Consider the following 21,453-nt stretch of genomic DNA (forward strand, 5'->3'; position numbering starts at 1 on the left):
GAAATACAGAAGTCACATCTATCGGTTTTCTTTACTGAACCCTACGTGTAGAGAAAATGAGTTGCAGAGAAATAGATTTCATTAAAACCAGAGTGACTGAAGGAAAGACCAAGACACAGGTCAAAAAGACAGAGGAATCCAGAAAACAAGGTTCCTTCCACATGGTACCTGTCAGTGGCAAAGGAACAAGAGCAATAATAGAACAAAGAGCTTAAAGGAGAAAAACAATCAACTGCTTGACATTAAGTATCCATAGGACCTTTCCCTGTCTCAACATAAAAATGAAAAAGAAAATCTTCCATCTCATGCCCATTTATCCTAGCCATTCTCTCCTACTGGAGGTCATTGAGTAAAACTGGCATTCACTATAACCAGAAATCTTAATATAGTATGGCTACAAGAGCATGATTAAAATAAAGAGTCATTTCCATGAACTTAGTCTCTCAGGTAAAATTTATTTATTCTTGTAATAAGAGTGAGTAATAATAATAAAAATAACAATTAAGGGCAAAAGAAGGTTTACAGTTGTGAGTATGCAAAACAGAATTTATTCTTACATTATTATTTATCAATTATTGTGTTATTTGCCCTATGAACAACTGTAAATCTACTTTTGCCCTACCCTGTATATTGATACTCAATTATGTATACTAAGAACTTTATCAGCATCAACTCATTTTACTGCCTCTGGAACCTGGTGAGGTTAAGTATTATTAGTCCCACTGTATGGATTAAAAAGAAACACAGACATCACTGAACCAAGACTTCATTAGTAATAATAATAGCTATCATTTAATGAATCTTTGTTTCAGATACCTATTGGATCTCTGCATATCATTCATTTAACCATCATTAAACTCCTACAAGAAAAGAATTATTATACACCCACTTTACAAAGACTTAAGCTCATAGGTTACTCAGCTAATAAGTGATGGATCCAGGGTTATATAGGTAGTTACATAGGTAGTAAATGATGGAGCCAAGTAGTCTTGATCTACATGTGCTTGATGCAAAATCAAGATCCCCCTTAACCATAGTGTTATATTTCACCTCAAATAGAATCATAGTTCAGTTTAAAAAACTATGCTATATTGAATAAATATGCAATGAAAGTGTGTCTGGAAGGATATGGATAATATCCATCAATCAGCTAAGGCCAGTCAAATTTACCCATTTGGATGGTACCCATAAATCACCAATTCTTTTCTTATTTAATCCTACTGAAATTCTGTTTCTATAGTGTTTTATTAAGACAATAAAACAGGGACTTTGGTATATATTAATGTGATGCCTTAAGCTTATGCAGTATTCTTGTTCCAGAATATTCTTGTGTTCTGTTTAAGTTAAGGTTAAAGTTTCACCTCTCCCTCTGGCTATTTATTATTAAGGCAAAGTAATTTGTAGTCTGTCATCATGTATAATTTCCTCTTGAACAGGTGGATAACAAGACAAGCAGATAAATGTGTTTCTAAATGAGAAAAGACCAATTAAATCACCTGCCGTATGAGTACAATATAAATGCCATCTTGTTAGGCTAGGACACAAAGCACTTTCTTTCAAACTGGTCTAGGAATAAAGAATTAAATGTGGCAAATTTGGTTTGTATTTTCTGGAACCCTTAAGCTAACACAAGAACATGAGGTTTAAACTCTGTACTTAGGGTTGCCTACCTGAAGATCCGAAAAACAGGTCAATGGCACCTTAATTTTGATGTTGTATTCTATTAGGAAGATGTACATGGAGATTGTAATATCCAGCTTGAAAGACATTCAGTGATTTTATCCATGGCTTTGACAATAATGTTAGGGTCATAATGGATATAAACTATATTTCCCAGGAGTACAAATATCCCACTTCTTCAGTAAAATAAACAATGCAATGTAGTTAGTGATGTGAATTACTTCGGGTAACCCTGGGATGTGGATGTGGTCTCTTTACAAGGATGGCATGACAGTGAAACACCATGGCATCCCCATGAGATATAGAATCTCATAGCATCCCTTTGTGGTAGGAATTATCAAATCTATTTTTTATGTGAAAAAAAAATTGGGAGTCATCAGGTGAGTACCTGGTCCACACTGGTAAAGGGGATCCAGGTTTCATGGGAATCAAGATGGAAACAGCATGAGTTTTAGAATTAATTTGAGTTCCCATCTAATTCTGTCAATTATTGTGCAGATCTTTATGGAAACTCAGTGAAGGCTGGTAATTGGGGACTCTCTTAAAACCACATTTAAAAAATATTTGTTCAGTATTTATGTAGCGATTGAGCAGAGTGAGAGTGAGTTGGATTCGAAAGACTGCTGGGAGTGGAGCTCAAAATCTCCTCTTTTGAACATGCTACATACCAAAAGTAATAATCATATTCATTATTTAATTGCTTATATTTTATGATCTGTCTACACACACACACACAAACACACACACATTAACTTATTTGCATGTAAAAATCAATGAGAACATAGTCTTTACTTGTGTTTATCAGAACAGCATCCCCTGTGCCTAGAAACATGCTTGATAATGGTAAACACTGAATGAGTATTTGCTCAATTAACCAATCAAGTCAAGCTTATTTTGAAGATTAAATGAGGTATTATACGTTAGATAATTTTGATTTCAATGGAAATTATTAATATGCCTCAATCTTTTGTAAGATTAAATGGTCATTTCTTTAAGGAAGAACTAATTTGTGTTAGTTTTATAGTATAACATATATGTTTCATAAATAGGGTGCTCATTTAACCTACATTTTTCTGAAAAGAATTTGCAGAAAACATAAATTATGCAGGCCTTTCTTAATATAAATGTTTTGCATTTAACAGTTTCAGTAATTCATACTCAAGAGTATAAAGATCATATGCTTACATATGCATCTTTCTTAAATTATAATTTATTGATTATGCTATTACAGTTGTCTTACTTTTGCCCCTTTACTCTCCTCCACTCAGCGCTCCCCATTCTCTCAGCAAGCCCCACACCATTGTTCATGTCCATGGGCCATGCGTGTAAGTTCTTTGGCTACTCCATTTCCTATACTGTACTTTATATCCCCATGGCTATTCTGTACTACCAATTTTTACTTCTTAATACTCTCACCTCTTTACCCATTCTCCTATACCTCTCTCCCATCTGGCAACCATTCAAGTACTCTCTGTGTCCATGATTCTGTCTCTGTTCTTCTTGTTTGTTTAGTTTTTTCTTTAGATTCAATTGTTGACAGATTTGTAGTTTTGCCATTTTATTGTTCATAGTTTTGATGTTCTTTTTCTTAAATAAGTCCCTTTAATATTTCATATAATAATAGTTTGGTAATGATGAAATCCTTTATTTTTTCCCTGTCTGGGAAGCACTTATTTGCCCTATGATTCTAAATGATAGCTTTGCTGGGTAGAGCAATCTTGGATGTAGGTCCCTGTTTTTCATGGCTTTGAATATTTCTTGCCAGTCCCTTCTATCCTGCAAAGTATCTTTTGAGAAATCAGCTGACAGTCTTATGGGAACTCCTTTGTAGTTAATTGTCTGCTTTTCTCTTGCTGCTTTTAAGATTCTCTCTTTATCTTTAACCTTTGGCAGTTTAATTATGTGTCTTGGAGTGGGCCTCTTTGCATCCATCTTGATTGGGACTGTGTGTGCTTCTTGGGCTTACGTGTCTATTTCCTTCATCAAATAAGGGATGTCTTCTTTCATTATTTTTTCAAATAAATTTCCAATTTCTTGTTCTTTCTCTTCTCCTTCTGGCACCTGTATGATGCGAATATTGGATCTCCTGAAGTTTTCCCAGAGGCTGCTTATACTACCCTCATTTTTTTTTTTTTTGATCCTTTTTTCTTCTTCTTCTTCTTTGTGGTTGTTTTTTGCTTCCTTATGTTCCAAATCACTGATTTGGTTCTTGGCTTCATCCATTCTACTGTAATTTCCTTCTAAATTGTTCAATTAGTGTATCCTCCATTTCTGACTGGGTCTTTTTATGCTGTTGAGGTTCTCACTAAGTTCCTTAGGCATCCTTATAAATAGTGCTTTGACCTCTGCATCTGATGGATTGCTTATCTCCATTTCATTTAGCTCTTTTTCTGGAGTTTTGATCTGTTCTTTCATTTGGGCCATGTTTCTTTGTCTCCTCATTTGGGCAACCTGCCTGTGTTTGTTTCTATGTATAAGGTAGAGCTGCTATGACTCTGTGTCTTGGTAGTGTGGCTTAATGTAATAGGTGTTCTATAGGATCTAGTGGCACAGCCTCTCCTATCACCCAAAGTAGGTACTTGAGGTGCACCATTCATGTGGGCTGAGTATACACTCCTCTTGTAATTGAGCCTTGGTTTCTGTTGTCAGATCAATGGGAGGGATTTACCCAGGCCAGTCAGCTGCAAGGATTGGCAGTGATCGCTGACCACCAATCTCTGTCCTCCATAGAGGATCAGCTGTGCAGGGGCAGGGTGGTAGTACTCCAATGTGGTCTGTAGCTGTCCACAGGGCACACTGGCCCTAGGTTTCCCAGGTGGTATAGGCCAAGGTCTTCCCCCACCTGTGTTTTGCCCAGGGCCACCCTGCCTAAGCTATAAGCAATCTGAGATGGCTGCTAACTGCTGGGCTTAGAGATTTCCAGGTGAAGACAAGCTGTGAATCCAGGTTGGCTGCTGCTAGTGCTGGGCCTGGGGCCACTTATCAAGAGGTACAGGGGTTAGGGGCTCACTGAGGCCAGCTGTTGCTTGTTTGATAGGATTTAGGAAGTTGTGAAGCATAAGCCAAAACAAGCCATTCAAAAGGAAAAGCCACTGTTAACAGTTCGGGTGGACCAGTAAGTTGGGTGGGACAGAGTCTCTGAGGATCTCCAAGGTGGGTCAAACAGTGTTAGCCAAGTTGACAAAGTCTCAGATATGGCACACCAGCTTGTGGACTTTGTCAGGGGAGGGTTTAGAAAAGGGACAATGGCCTCTGTTCACTTTTATCCCAGACACTTCAGTTTCGCCCTTTATGCCACTGCTGCCTTTCAAGTTGCTACCCCATTGCTACTGTAGGAGCTCAGAAGGAGTGAGTATGAGTAAATCCATGTGTGGGTTCTTTAAGGGAAACTGCTTGGAACTTCAGAAGTTTCCTCCACTGACTCAATCCTCATTGTTTTTTTCAGCCAGAAGTTATAGGAACTTCTCTTCCTGGCACTGGAACCCTGGGCTAGGGTGCCTGATGTGGGGCTGGGACTCCTCACTCCCAAGTTATCCCTCCTGAATTTTTACCCACCACACATGGGTGATGGACCAGCCTGATCCATGTCTGCACTCCTCCTAACAGTCTGGATGGATGTGGTTTCTATAATTCCGTAGTTGTTAAAGTTCCATTCAACTAGATTTCTGATAGTTTTTAGTGATGGTTGTCCTTTATTTTAGTTGTATTTTTGATGTGGTTGCATGAAGAGATGAGCCATGACTGCCTATGCTGCCATCTATGCTGCCTTTAGACCCCATAGACTTCTAAAACTGATGGTAACATAAATTACAGAACATTGGGTTGAAAATGGCCTTGTGTAGTAACTAGTTAAACTCTGAATTTTGTGCAAACTCCAGATGGCAAAACAGAGGGCCAGATATATAAAAGGAATACCCAAACTACAGAGTCAATAGGGGCAAAAAGACTTTAACTTTTAGAAAACCAGTTCCATGTCCCACTTTTTCCATATAGTACACCTTCAAAAACCATCACAGACACATGTTTTCCCTACCTTTTGTAGGCTATTTCTGATGAGATGATTAGTCCAACCCAATGACTATGCTAACATACTCCTAGAAAAGTTTCAACTGGGAGTATAGTTGAAAGACTTTTCAACTATTACAATAGCCTCAAAGCATATGGTCTACTTATGACTATCATTAAAATCATAGTACTTTAAGAATCTTATAAAATGTGAAGTGTATAAGTAAACAACTCACTTAAAAATAGATACATGATAATATTTATTATGGAAAATAATGCCCCAAATAGGATAATTATTTAAAACGAAAATTTGCAACTCTTCATCTTGCTATTGACTTGGTAGAATCCTCCTTAGGACCCGATTCAAAAGAAAAAAAAAATTTATCTTCCTCAGAGTAAAAATCAGCATGCCACATTGGGAAAAGCACAAACTTTGGGCCCAGGCTTCAACTTATATTTTAGCCCCTCTACTAACAAATTCTGGGACAGTTATTAAACCCCAACTCTAAAATAGAAAGGTTAACATGCACATTGCAGGCACATTAAAGATTCAATGAAATAATATTTGTGGAGTGTCTTGTGGTAATTGTGATAGAATAGAAATAGGGGTCAATACTCCACAGTTGGGCAAAGCACTATTAAAGGTGAAGAACAACCTAATCAAGTAATAAATTACATATAGAAAGGGGAGATAATTTACATTTGCTTGAATTGTCTAGTTTGACTGTTCCAAATTTTCTGGGGGAAGAGGGGATATGGAAAGGTAACTGAAAGTATTATTGAATAGCATTCAATTTGATCTTCCCACTTCAACACACATGATAGATGGGGGTCATAGGTGTAACTCATTTTTGAGTGCAATTTCTGGCAATAAAAATAATTCCATCAGTTTCTACCCCACTTTAGGCAGGCTACTGCCACACAAGCGAGCATGACATTATTATTTAGATAGGCTGGATCCTGCTGTAGTTTACCTTAAACATAAGTAATTTGCAAATGTACATTTTTAAATATCATTAATTATACACTTATTGGGATTAAGCTCATAATTCATCAAGAGTCAAATCTATCATTTTCAGAAATGAGTAGACTCTGGCCCAGAGAGATTCAATGACTGGCTCAGTTAGAGTCAACATCTAATCTATGGCAAAGCAAGAACAAAATTGTATCAGGATCTTAATGTTCCAAATGGCCTTTCATTCCTCAGTGCTTCTTAAGATACCATATTTCAGCAGCACATTGAAAACTTAAGGATTCTATGATGTCTAGAATTTCTTTTGATGTGTCTAAATTCCTTCTGTTTCTTAGAATCATAAATATTTGGAAGATTTGTCTATATTTAATTTGACTCAACAAATACTTATATGTTCAAATATGTTCTCTTATGCCAAATATGTTCTAGGTCTAGTGATCTAGGAGTGAACAAAACAGAATCTCTGCTTTCCTGTCTTTTAGAAGAAATGAACACAAATAGCATAAAATATTTAAAATTCAAATAGAATACAGTATTTTAGTTATAAGTGTGAAGGAGGAAAATAAAGCAGGAAAGGGATGGCACCAAAATATGTTGGAGGAAGTGCAATTAATGAGCTGATATGTTTTAGTTGATTGCCATTTGATAATGAGAGACAGAGGGCTGAAGAACAGTCACTCCTAAAGCATGAGCAATCATGGCAATGAAATATCCCCCAACTGTGATATCTCCCTATGGAGGCTCCATTTTAATTATGCAATGCCACATTTAACCAGCAGGAAAACCAAGGCATGCATGAAAGAAAATCAGATTCTAGTCAAAATATTTAGAAGCCAAAACATGGCAAGATCGTGTTCAATACTGTTTTAAAGAAAATGTTATCCCTTTCTTTATACTCTTTGTTTTTAAAAATGATTTATTATTATATTTATAAAATTTTAAAATTCTTGTTTGCCTTATTCTAAGCCTAAAACACTGTCTTAAATAGGCTTTTGAGTATATAGTCCTGCCATCCCTGTACACTGTGAAAATTGTATAAAATGGAGATACAATATGATATTCAAATAGCAAGTTCCTGGATGATTATTGTTTATTCCATTTCAGAGGTTTAAAAATGAAGCTTTTAGATTTCTTCATTATTTTTAGACTTTCATTTTGATTACTAACATGAGAGTGTATATAATTTCAATGTCATGTTCACTGCCAAAATAAAAGTTCTGTCTTCCCAATGATATGACTCAATGTCATTGGGCACAATACTCACTTCCCCATGTAGGAGAGATAACAATGTCAGAATGAGAATATTTTGGTCTAATACATAGGAAGGGAGAGTGGTTATTGGTAACTGCTAGCAAGTCTTCACAGTGAGCAAAAAAGATATAAAACTAGAGTTTTTTGTTTGTTTTCTTATTTTTAATCTTTCCCACTTTTAAAAAGTATACAATAAGCTTATAAGAAATTTATGTAGGACAACCTTCCCATCTGATGAGATCTGTTGAGCACTTACTTTCAATTGCCTTGATTTTATTCTCCCATGGGACACAAGCAGCTTTGAAGTTCTCAAAATCACGGAGAAATTTTACCCATTTCTGAAAAGGAAGCCAAGAACATCAGTAAAACCCAACCACTTATTTGTCAAGAAGTTTATCACCCATCCCAAAATATCACAAAACTTTGAGCTTGGGAAGTCACATATTGCTGTTTGTAAAAAGGGAAAACAGTGTTCATCTTTCTGTTTTCCACTCTGCCTCAGACCAATTTAGTTCAAAAATTTTTATGGATCCTTGTTTTACAAGAACTATGGTTAAAAAGATCTGTTTATTCTTCACATCATAACTGAGTAGGGACTGAGTTTGTACCTATTAAGTGATCAACAAATGATATAAATTAGTCAAGTAAATATTTATAGCATGACTAAATTAATGAAATATTAATAAGACATATTTCTTCTCTTGAAGGGCTTCTCTGTCTATTAGAATATACTGTACCTAAGCAGGAAATTTCAATCCAGGCTGGTAAGTGCTAAGACATGTGACAATTTTCAGTTTGGTAAAAGTAGAGAAGCCAACTACATGGAAAGGCATATGGTGTCATAGGAAAAGGAAGAAGAAAAGAATCATAAATTTGCTTTTATAAGAGGACTTCTTTCCATTTTACTCCACAATTGTTGATCCATCCATGGTCAAGAGGATGGAAGAATGAGAATGAGGCAGATAACTTCACATGTGTGTGCATTATGCCAGGATAAACTGTGAACTGCACAGGCACATAAAGCTGAAATAACAGTAGAAGACAGTCTGAAGTTCAAAAGATCACCTAAACTGGAAACATCCCAAATGTCATCTACAGTAGAGTGGATAAATATATTGTAGAATCTTCATACAATGGAATATAACACATCAATAAAAATGTCCTGTAAGTCCCACAATATGAATATATCTCATGAACATCACATTGCATCAAAAAAGCCAGGAACAAAAGCATAAATACTCTATGACTTCATTTACTTAAACTGTAAAAAACAACAAAACTAACCTAGGATATATCTCATAAAAATATAATAACACCCCTTTTTATTACAAACTCTTTTTATTACAAAATCATAAACATGAAATTCTGTAACATAACAATATCACACCAAGTACACCATATGCCATTTTAGGTGAAATATTCACATTAAAACTATAAATTATTGCATCCATATTATTACCCTACCAATCACATTCAAGCAGGCCTTGCTTCTGCTAGACCCTGTATAATTTATACTTAAGAGATATGACCCAGAACTCATTATCTACCAGGGAATGAAAATGAAAGGGGCACAGTCTTTTACATTTGGGGGTGATAAAATCACACAAGTCTTTTGTCATAAATCAATGTTTCTGACCTTATTTTTCATTTTAATTCCCCTAAGGAGCCTTTTTGGACTTTTTTTCCCTTGAATAATGCCCTCCCAATCCAAATTTTAATACCATAGATATACTGTATATGTACTGTATATGTATATGAGGTCTCTCCAGAAGGCATCCAGCCATGTAATATGAAAAATAGAGACATTTATTGAAGAAGATACAAGATACAAAGAACATTGTATAATGGACAATGACACCTCAGTCCCCTTCAAAATAGGCACCTTGAGACCTCACACAGTTCTCCCAATTGTCATCAGCTGCCCCATTGTGTTTTCCTGAATCTCACTGACAGTCTGAAATCTCTTCTCTTTCAAAGGTTATTTTAGTTTTAGGAAAAAACAGAAGTCGCAGGGTGCCTAATTGGGCTATAGGGGGCTGAGTCACCTGGGTGACTTGATGTATCACAAAAATTCTGCACTATACATGATGTATATGCAGACATTTTGTTGTGGTGATGTTGCCAGTCACCAGTTGCCCATAGCTGCAGCCTTCTGAATTATTTGAATAGTTTCTGCAGAAGAATGTTCAAGCTTAATGCAAAATTTGATGCAGATCCATTGCTCTACTCACTTAGTCATTTTGAATGCAAGGTCACACAGTACACATGCTTGCTCAATGGTGAGCTACCGCCCCCACTGACTAGTACAGTGAAGTCATCATGGTTCACACATGTGCATTCCAGTCCACTCTCTTTGGCTGCCAGGTTACCTTGATGCTGTGCAAACTGTTCTCATTATAGTAACAATAACTGGACATTTTCCAGACAGACTTTGTATGTGCTTTATACTTATACAGTGTAAGTTTTTTTTTATCTTTCTCAGAACACAACCAATTTTCTCCTCTTTAGGGATCAATATGGCCTCCATTGAGATTATATGGCATCAATCTGAGTTATGAAAATACTTACCTTGGCCATCATCATCTTAAATGCAAACCACCGTTTTCCTTTTCCTTTCCCAAGAGCTCCTTCATTTTCATTCACAAATTTTTTTGCTTCCCTGAAAAAAGAAAACAGAAAAAAAAAGAGGTAGGTGGGGGTGGGTGCAGAGTAATAGAATATAGAGGTAGTGAACATTTAATTTTATTCATTTTTCAGTCATTTCTTCTAGACCCTTAACAAGTGAATCTAAGCTATATTTCATAACCTAGCAACTGGTAATGGATGTTTAAGGTTTTGAATTTTGACCAGGAAGAATAAGGTATTTTAGTCTTGCTTATTTATCAGCTGAAGTCCTTGAAAAGCAAGGAATTTATGCTAAAATCAAACTAGAGAACCCCAGCCCTTCTCATTTCTACCACATATAAAGTTGAATCTGAAGTTTACTTCAGATTTTGGCAGATAGAATGTTTATTTTTAAATGCTTTATCTCTTTCTTTTTAAGGATTATTATTTTTAAAAAATAGAGCAGAGAGCTTAGGAAAAACTGACACCTAACACATTACTGACCTGGTATTTAATCTTGTAAAAGCAATTACATCTTAAAACAGAAAAATCATATTATGTAAAGCAAATGAAGTTGAGGGAAGAGGAAAAGAAAAGAAATCCTCTTTGGCTTTGCATTTAGAAAGGCCTTCAGGTTTAAACTTTAACATTATTTCCAAAAATTCATGCATTTACAGGAGTTACATAAGTGTCTTGCGTGCGTGCGTGTGTGTGTGTGTGTGTGTGTGTGTGTGTGTGAGAAAAAGCATTAATTTATCAAAATGGGTAATGTGAACATATGAAAAATGCTACACTACTTGCAAGTTCCTGGTCCATTTGGTTGTTGTTTGTTTTGTATATGGAAATATTTTATAAAACTGAGGCAGGTCAGGCTTGTCTTGACCTCTCAAGGGCCACAGCGAAGCTGAGAGATAACTCAGACCTGGACTGTGATCGTGCAGGTGCAACATCATTGTCAGCTGGATGGCCCCTGGAAGGTGCAGTTTTACAGATAAAACCATTCAAGACATGATGATTAATAAAGAAACCTTATTAATAAAATAAATCTTGGAAAAATGAAAAGTTGGTGAAGGATTTTTTGTGAGGTGTTCTTTAGTTCTGAACTCATGATTTTACAATACCCAGTGATCAAAATACAACACACACCTGCTGACCTAGTTGATACATAGGCAATGATATGCCTTACCACTCATCTACGCACGTGTACCCATCCATATTCTGCCATTAAACACACCAGCACAGTGAGAAGATTCTCTGCAGTCATCAAACAGAAGAACCCCTCTGCTCCATACTCCGCCCACCCCACCAAATCAGTTCCTTGATGGCAGGAACAATATCTTGTCCTGTATCTCCAAGAGCACTGACCACTACTTGGACGATAGGAGGTGCTAAATAAACCTAAACCTCCTGGAAGCAGAGCTGAACGGAATACCTCAGGGTAGATATAGATAGGGGAGTATATAATAACTGTGTTTTCCACATCAATGAATGCTTGAAGACAAAATCATTATAGACTTTGGGATTATATTCCTCCTCATTAGTCTTCTCAGAAACTGAATAAGGAAGCTTTCTGGAAATAGAGAAGAGTTACTGGACTGGCCTTGGTGTTGAACGCCCTGACATTTGACATGACCTCTGGGCAGTGGAAATTAATAAAAAAAGAAATGGTTTCTAAAACATTCTACACATTCTAAGATATTCAATAAAGCCACATCAAAAAGAATAAACTGAGTTCTCATGGCTGAGTTTTAGGTTCATGCAATGAAAAAACACGTCACATATAGGCATTGACTACGTATTATAGAGATGACAAGACAGGAGTGTGGCACTTAGCAAACAATTATAAAATGATGAACTTATCTAAACTGAAAATCACATAATGATTCTAACTCAGGCTCTGAGATTTGTCCCTGTGTTCTTGGCCACATTTTTTATGTTCTCTGTGTGCACATTCACAAGGGTCCCACTTCTCAAAAGAAAGCACAGTCACCCGAAACTCACACAGACCTGAGAACATTCTGACACAGGTGCTTTTATTTACTGCATGGCCTTTAATAGGTCCGTATTCTCCAACAAACAGACAAAATCTAGGCAATTGTTTCCCTCCCTGCCCTCTAGGATGGTGACAAAAATAAGGTGAGATCATAGATGTGCAAGTTTTGAAGGGATTATTACGCAGTCAATTCTACAGTAATGCTTGCTTTGAAGCTGCAAATTTGTTCTTGTATGATTGATAGATTATAGAACAATTTGAGCATAATACAAATTTTTGTTTGCTTATATGTGATTTTATCTTCAAAATACAAGAGGGAAATGGCAAAAACTGCCTCTAGCTAAATCTAGCAGTGTAAGAATACACATTTGCACACACCTCATCTACCAGCTCCCTGACTGTACCACCCCAGTGAGAAAAGCCATATCCACTCACAGCTGGTGTTACAATGACCCTCCTTCCATGCTTTACATTAACACAAGTTGCAACCCTGCTAAAGCACTTCCACAGCAACCTGCACGTTTTTTTCGAAGTAAACTGCCACATGTATTGTAGCATTTCTGTATTTAACATTTAGCATGTGTAAAATGTTGCTGTCATTTTACATCTATTTTTTTGTGTCACTGATGATATTTTTGAGTATTGTACCCCTATTCTCATTTTTCCTATAAATCCTATGGTTTATATTGCCCAAGTTTGCATGTGGCAGTGACTTTTAGTAACCCATACACCATGTTATACAGCACAACTGAGTATAATTCAATTACTTGGCATCAAAAATTTTGAAATCCATGAAATCAATTATACATAAGAATTATGACATTGCTCTCTATTATAATAAACACATAAAAACAGAAAAATAAAACTTCTCCTTAGTAGTAAAATTTGTTTTTCAAGTGTAAAATTGCTTACTTTATCAGTGTATTCACTATTCTAGATACTTAGCAGATAATTTAAAGGGTACACAGTTTGGCCTATTAGAGTTATATCAGTTACTACATGAGTAGCCAATAGAAAACAAGACTGCTCTAAGCAGTCAGAAGTATAAATAAATAGCTATTCTATTCTATATTCCTGAAAGATTTTTAATTTCATGAGCTGCTGATTATGGTACAGGAACAACTATCACAATTTAAGAGAAAGAAAAAAGTCAGAGTTATCACCAAATTAAAATCACCATGAAATTAATTTTAAATTCATTTAACAATATAAAAACTTACATGGAAATGATCGGTTTCTGTCATTTATTAAAAATATAATTTTCCTTCGAACAATCTAAACATTGTCTGTCTCTGATTGCCAAGTTGTCCTGACACAAGATATAGTTTCATCTTTCCCAATGATTACCCCCACAATACCCTCAATATACATATATAAAAGTTTAAACTTCACTCCACTCCACATAATCTCAAGGGTGAATTTCTTCTTTTCCCTAATGCCCTAACCCCTCTTCCATTGCCCAAGAGATCTGCCTTCAGGTTAACACAAAAAGGATCCCTGAATAGCCACTCTACCTTCTTCTGCTCCCCACTGCCACCCTGGCCAAAATAACCCCTAGACTCAATTCATCAGAAATCTCAAGATCGGCTTTAAAACAGTTGGCAGCCCAAGGGGTGGAGAGAGAATAACTGTTAAGCAAAAACAGATTCTTGATTCCTCTAATCTGATGTTCTTAGGATGTAAAGAAGCACTAGCAACTTGCAGGACTAGAAGTAGGAACACGAGACTGGATGTGGTCAATGAGTCAGGGAGAGAACATGCCTTAACACTATTTTCAGGGCTGACCTTTGCAGGGAGCTGGCATAATGTCAGAATGGAAGAAAACCAGTATCACCCAATTCCATCCTCCTTGATAACACATTTCTTAACTAGAAAACATTTTTTCACTGTGTTATTCAAAAAAAATATATAAAAAGAAATTATTCAATATGGAGATAAACACTGACTCATATTTATCACAATAGATTGCACGTGACAGATATCAGAATGCAAGAAAAGAGAGAGCAAAGTCTTTGAAAACTAAAAAACAAGAACATTTCTTCATATTTTTCTTTTAGCTAATTCATTTTTCTACCCACTTATATTTATCTGGATAACTTAAGAGGATTTTTCTACATGGCTAAAATGAAGTAGACTTTGGTGGATAAACTTTGAATATACATTGACCTCAAACCATCCAAATGTCTGACTGAAAAATGTGTGTCATCCCCTTGAATTGCATTCAACCAAAGCCGCCTGCCAAGACTGTAATCTGGTCTGCAGGTCTCAGAGGCTCACGCAAGCTCTGGCACAATGCGCACAGTTCTCTGAGATGTAACCCCAGACCCAGGGATAAATAATTTAGTGAGGTCTATTTAATGCGAATAATACCTGGCCTCATAATTCATTTATTAGCCCCTTGTGTTGGTAATTAGAATAATAAGCTTTCATAGGCTTTCAAGAATGCTTTCACACATAGTTGAAGGAGCACACTTTGGCCTAACTTATAAAATAGATAATTTACCCATAACACATGATACAACCCTGACTGCACCGGGAAGTAGTCAGGACATGCTATGTTGCCTTTGACACAATCTCATCCTAGGAAAACATGTTCTCTATTTGAGTTAGGATAAGTTGACTTCTCTTTCCTCTTGTTTTCAGTTTGATAGTATGATTGAGCAACTTATTTATTGCTCCAGTAAATGAAAGACATTTCAAAACTTGTCTTTAAAGCAACTGTAATCAAAACTTGCACTCATGAACACTTCCCAGTAAAAGGGTAAGAATGAGAAGCCTTTTCTTAGTAAGCACACTTTAAAAAAACTGACCACTTGAATTAACTTAAAGGTAAAACTCTGGCTTTTCCTAAAATATTGAGTAATTGTAAGAAATGTGCAGTTAAGAACTAGTTTAATGTGCAGAAAGTAAAAATAAGGACTATAAGCTTCCTAGATAATACATCTCCATAGTTAGACCAGTAGAATTATTTAAAATCATCCTCATACTGGAAGTGATGGTTCAAAACATCTTTTTATAAAGGGGATGCTGGTGTCAGTAATTGTCATGGTTAAGATGCTCTGTTGCTTCCTCTATAAGATAGATAATAATAGCTATGCCACTGGGTTTCAGCATGTTTTATAGGAAAATAATATGTATGAATGTACCTAATTAATAATAATATATGTAATGTGTTTATGACAAATAGTAAGAGCACTATAAATAGTAGTCTATATATTTGGAAATGATAAATTGACCTTGGTGAATAAATAAATTGGAAACAATCTGAAAACAAGCAACAAGTAAACAAAAACAGCAAAAATTTTGCCTGTGCATTCATGTAACCTCTTAGCCTATAAGTATGGCTTAGTTTGCTGTGCTTCCATTTAGATAGCACCACTTCACATATTATATTACACAGAATATGTGTGTGAGTGTGTGCGCGCGTACGCATGCAGAGAAAAGGAAAGAGAGAACCAAGATCTCTAAAATTTTTATCAGCAAAAAACTTTAGAGTGATCTGTGCACAAGGAGTTCTCACGGCAATTTTTTTAACTAGTTCTGACACTCATGGAAATGTGTGAAAGCCAGCTGTTGGAGTTGGTGAATAACTAAAGCAATACTTGGATAAGTCAAATTTATATTAAGTTCAAGGTTACTGGCCATAGAAATTCTTCAGACCTTGGAGGGCTTATTTTCTCCTTGGGACTATGAAACAATGTTAATTTTTGTGGCTGCCTTAAATGTTAAATAAAGACTCAAACACATTTTAGTTATACTCTAGAGAATAGTCAAGCATCTCAGAGTAATTTTAGATGAATCAAGGGAGAAATGACATCGTTGGGCTTTAGTGATTTAATTTCAAAAAATAAAAACACTAGACCTTCCTCTACTCACTGATTAAGTTTTTCCTAATTCTGCTCTATACCTGGTTAATTTAAAGTTGAATCCATGGTTTAAAATATATTCCTTGTATTATAATAACAGGGGAGTGGGGAGAGAGGACCACACAGATTTCCCCAGGAGCTAAAAGCTTGTGTTGACTTTTAGATATTGGTCACAGCAAAAACCGGTTTCTCCACATAGAAGACCACCAAAAAATTCTAAGACTGTAACGCTATCAGCAGAGATAATGCACTACAAATTTACTGTATAAGTTCTTTCTCAGTAGAAAGTAAACTATAATAGTAACTTTATAAACCTCTCCAGATCTTCTTATTAATTTCTACTTTAAGGATTTTATTTTGTTTTGTTTTTGTGTTTATTTTAATGAATCAACTGTGCATGCAATTAGCAACACTGATACCTGAAAGCAGGGGTGGTATTATGTGGACTGCAAAAAACTAGGCCATATCCCCAAGACATCTAAGTTCCAGCCTACAATTACTGCTTTGGTTTTAGAGCAGAAATGAGATTTGGGAAGAATGTGACTTGAAAGACACAAAAGAATCTTAAGATCAGGAGTACAAGAGTAGTGAGGAAAGCAAAATCTAAAGCCTTACCTCAACTTCTCTCCTCACGTAAGATTTGCAAAATGGTGGTGTTCCCTCCACCCCCAACCTTTGCTGTAGGAAACCTGTTCCCAGAAGTGGGTGAAAATAGCACTAAAAATATAGATTACTGTACATAGCTGCAAAAAGGACCCATTTAAAATTCTGATCAATAAGCAAATTCATTTCATTTTTATCATTCTTTTTTTCTCCCTTTTAGTTGAACATTTTTTCCTAAGTATTTATTCAGCATGTTTTATGTTCTTAGGAATGTGTTCAGTGCTTTGAAAGAAATAAGAGAAATGTGTAGACTCCTTTCTAAAGCTTAACTCTGTTAAGAAAAATGAGTTATAGACCCATAAAATTGTTATGTAACAGTGCCATGCAGCCTTGAAGGGAAAAAGCAGTAGACAATGAGGCTTGAGAGCTTGTTGAAGATACTGTAAATGAGATAAGAGTGAAGCTGGACACTAAAGGGCTGATAGAATTTGAATAGGCAGAGAAATGCATTCTTGGCATCGGTTTGCAGGAATTTCCCTAACAAAGGAAATATTTCCACCATGAATACATATACAAAATTATATTCTTAGATAGACATTCAGGTCTTCAGAAGGCCATTTACAGGACTGGGTAGGTAGACTGTGCTAATTCTGGTGGTTTGTGTGCACTCTGATCAAATGCATCCACTCAAAACATGTGAATACTGTGAAACAGGAGGATGCACAGGGTGCTGCCTCAGATTGAGAGAAAACGTTCTGCCTTGAAAGTTCAGGTAAAATATTTCTGCACAGCACTTACGTGTTCATATTTATACTTTGGGAGCATGTCTAAGTATTATGAAATATTTTTTCACATGTTGTGTGGTAATATTGAGGATTGCTAAAAAGCTTTAGTTTTCTGTTGAAACTGGTGTTCTGCCTTCTGATCCATGAGTGGGCAAGAAATTCAACATGATGGCAATTCAGTGAGTTCTGCAAACAATTGACTACCTGGCAAATTTCATTGCTGCTCCATGACAAACTTAGATCTGGAGGTCTGTCCGAAGCACTTGGCAACACAACTTAGATGAGGTCACCCGCAGAGCACACTATGCTCCTATGCCGCGTTGACCTGCATTCCTTCCATAGCTCTCCTCCAAACAATTCCTGATCCCTGTGACCGATCACTGGTCAAAAAGAACTATAATAGTGTATACATAAATATAAATATTAATTCGTCCAAGAAGTCACATATCTTTATGTAGATATCTGAATGTGTATGTGCAGGTGTATGTGTACATGTACACACATATACATGTAAGTTCATGCACATATATGATGCAAAAGCATAATTAACATATATTATTTTAAAATGTTTAATTTTCAGAACAGCAGTAGAGAAACTTAGCTACATTATATTTGGTATATAAAATTATTCTCCTTTATTTTATATAATTTGTTATAGTGTTCTAATATAATGTTCTCCAAACATTTTAAGAAGGCTTAACCATTTTTATTCTACAAAAACAAACTTATTGAAGTCCCTCGAAACAGCATTCCACTTGCTATTCATAGATCACATACATAAAGACAGCCTCAAAAATACTTTGGTTATTCTCTTATAATAAACCTAATAAAGTAAAGGTCTATCTTCACAATTAGTATCTTAACTGAGATCTCAATGACATTACCCCAAACAACAAGGAAACATTTCTCAAAATAATCCTACTTTGTGCTTATCAAGGGCACATTAGCTTTCTTTTTATTATTAATGTATTATGTCAACTATATTTGAAAATATTTTTTCCTAGATGATTTTTAAGTGATAAATAATGAATTTCTTCTTTCAATCATTTTTCAAAGATAAGGTACTTATAGTTTAATAATAAGTTGTGAAATTAACTATCACTGATAGCTAAATTCTAAAGAAGTGCAAGTTAGGTAAATGGCTATTTATCAAAATTTGGAGAGTAGGATGCTCTGGCAAGCTGTGAAAACTGATTCAATGTGTGTTACCACATATAGTACATTGACTGAGAAGACTAGGAAATAAGGTACAATAAAATGAAATTATGATGACAATAACCATAATTTATCTATATAGAATAAAACTTCAGGACTTTCCTATGTCTAATATTTATTTTTATTATAGTTATTATTAATTTAGAGTATACCATTTAAAAAAATCTCTGTTTATTTGAATTTGGAGGTTACTTGAATCCTGGATAAGTGGATGGTTGTAGAAAGTAGTGAATAAGATTGATTGCCAAGATTCTTGGAAAGCCTCTTCGAATATCAGCATTTTTTTAAAAAATCCATTTTACCAATATCCTACACCAGCTATCTGCTCAGACCTCCATCTTATTTAATTAGGCTTTGTGCTTGAGATATTGAAGTAGGTACATGCAGCATAAATGCCTTCCCAACTTCCCAAAAGAAATGGCAGGAGTGGACCAACTGAGAAGCCTTCCAAACCAAGATCGAGAATAGAACATCTGCTGGTAACCATGGTAAATGGTACAGTATAGATAAGAAAGATTAAATAAATCATGACACAAATAAAGGGGGAGAATTCTTGGTAGACAAAAGTATCCTATACATTTCAGAGCTGACTTCCTTAGCAATTAAAAATGTTTCCAAAATATTCATGTCACTAGAAAAAAAATAATTTTCTCATTTGTTTCTTTTGAGGGAGAATTTCAAAATATTATTTAAAAAGAATTATTAATTGCAACATTATTTACAATCACCAAGATATGGTAGCAGTCCATGAGTCCATCAGTAGATGAGTGGATAAAACAACTATGGGATATTTACACAATGGAATACCACTTGGCTGTGAAAAAGAAGAAAATTTTACCCTTTGCAACAGTATGGATAGACCTAGAGGACACTATGCTAAGTGAAATAAGCCAGTCAGAGAAAGACAAATACCGTATGATTTCACTCATATTTGGAATCTAATGAACAGACTGAACTAACAAGAAAAATGGGGAGACTCATAAATGGAGAACAGGATGACAGCTAAGGCAGGGGGAGGGTAGGGGGTGGAGGGATTGAGCAAAAAGAAAAAAAGGACTCAAGGACATGGACAACAGTGTGGGGATTGCAGAGGGCAGGGTGGGGTGAGTATAAGAGGACTAAATGGTAATGGAAGAAATACAATAAAAAAATAAAAAATAAAAAGCATTATTAAAATTAACCACAGTAATTTTTCTAAGCATTCACAATAATACAGCAAATAGTAACAGGCTAAATTCTTAGAAAAGAATTTTCAGGGACATTGTTCTTATTTAATACAAAAAAATTATTTCTAATGCAATGAAAATGGTGAAACAGGCAATTGTGGTAGGTGAACTCTAATGTGAATAATAGGTCAAACTAGAATTCTGATCTCAATCAAGAATTGTTTGCTCTTGAATAACATTGTTTTCTTCTTTAAGATAAATGTTTAAAATAAAAAAGAGAACAGAAGGAGGAGAAGAGAGGAATATTGAATCTCTGTGTGGTAATACATTTGGAAAGAAATTCTAAAATATAACATGAAAGACATTTAGCAGAGTGCTAAGATAAAAACTAGAAAAAGAGGTTATTAATTCACTTTGTACCTTTACCTGGAGTCCTGAAATTTTAGAATAATGCTTGTTCTCACAGGCAGCTCTAATTCAAGCATCCCATGGTCAATTACAGATTAAATATAGGAAATATGTTACAGTACAACAAACTTTTTTTTTCTTTAGCCTCTGCTTTCAATTGCTCCAGATTAAGTTTCCTCTAACACAAATTAGATTAATCAAAAGCATTAGTAGATCTCCCAATGAAGAGCTGAAGCTGACTCAGCTACTGGTTGTTTAATTTTCAGGAATTTTGTGACCTGGTTTTTAAACTCTTGGTAGCTTGAAATCAGTCATAGTAGGAATATTCACACCATGGAAATTGGCAAATAAAACAAATCAGTGCTTTTTACCAACACATTCCTGCCCTTTGTTCACATATCCATCCAGGACCTAAAAAGGCCCCTATCCTTTACTGGGAATGTTAATGATTCCCTTGCTTTCAGATTGAGTGTCCAACAACAAAATAAATCACCACTAATGTCCCCCACAGAAGAAAGAGTAATTAAATGCTTATGAAGAACAGAGCCCTATGCTAGGCCCTAAGAGAAAAGAGCTGTAAAATATCTTCATGTCCTAAGAAACTCAAAATCTATTCCAAAGGGAAGAAGACTTACATATAATTCTAAAAATGTGACACAATACAGCATAACGAGAGAGCCAAGTGGATAACAGTCTACCTGAGTCCCATTTTTATAGGAGCTGGCAAAGAAAGGTGCTCAGAGGACAGGAAACGTGGAGAGGAGACTGGAATCAAGTGAGAAAGCATACCCAGAATGTCTAGAGAAGATTAATCACATGTCACTGGAAAACATGATTCTAATGAAAGGCAGTGCAACACGTGAGAAAAAGCATGAGATTTTAGAGATGGGAAATCTAGACTTGA

At 35.5% G+C, this 21,453-nt stretch overlaps 1 protein-coding gene across 1 annotated transcript in view; it reads right to left on the reverse strand.

The window, feature by feature from the left end:
• Positions 1-21,453, reverse strand: part of TMC1 (transmembrane channel like 1) — a 100,869-nt gene that overhangs the window by 60,636 nt on the left and 18,780 nt on the right. The window contains exons 4-5 of the mRNA XM_054583307.1: positions 10,478-10,568; positions 8,166-8,247 (exon numbers count right to left, since the gene is read on the reverse strand). Of these exons, the coding sequence (XP_054439282.1) occupies positions 8,166-8,247; positions 10,478-10,568 (173 nt within the window). The remainder of the gene's footprint in view (positions 1-8,165; positions 8,248-10,477; positions 10,569-21,453) is intronic.

Source organism: Pteronotus mesoamericanus, unplaced genomic scaffold, assembly GCF_021234165.1.
Source record: "Pteronotus mesoamericanus isolate MK-2021 breed Mesoamerican mustached bat unplaced genomic scaffold, CSHL_Meso_final contig_73, whole genome shotgun sequence".
NCBI classification, from domain to species: Eukaryota; Metazoa; Chordata; class Mammalia; order Chiroptera; family Mormoopidae; genus Pteronotus; species Pteronotus mesoamericanus.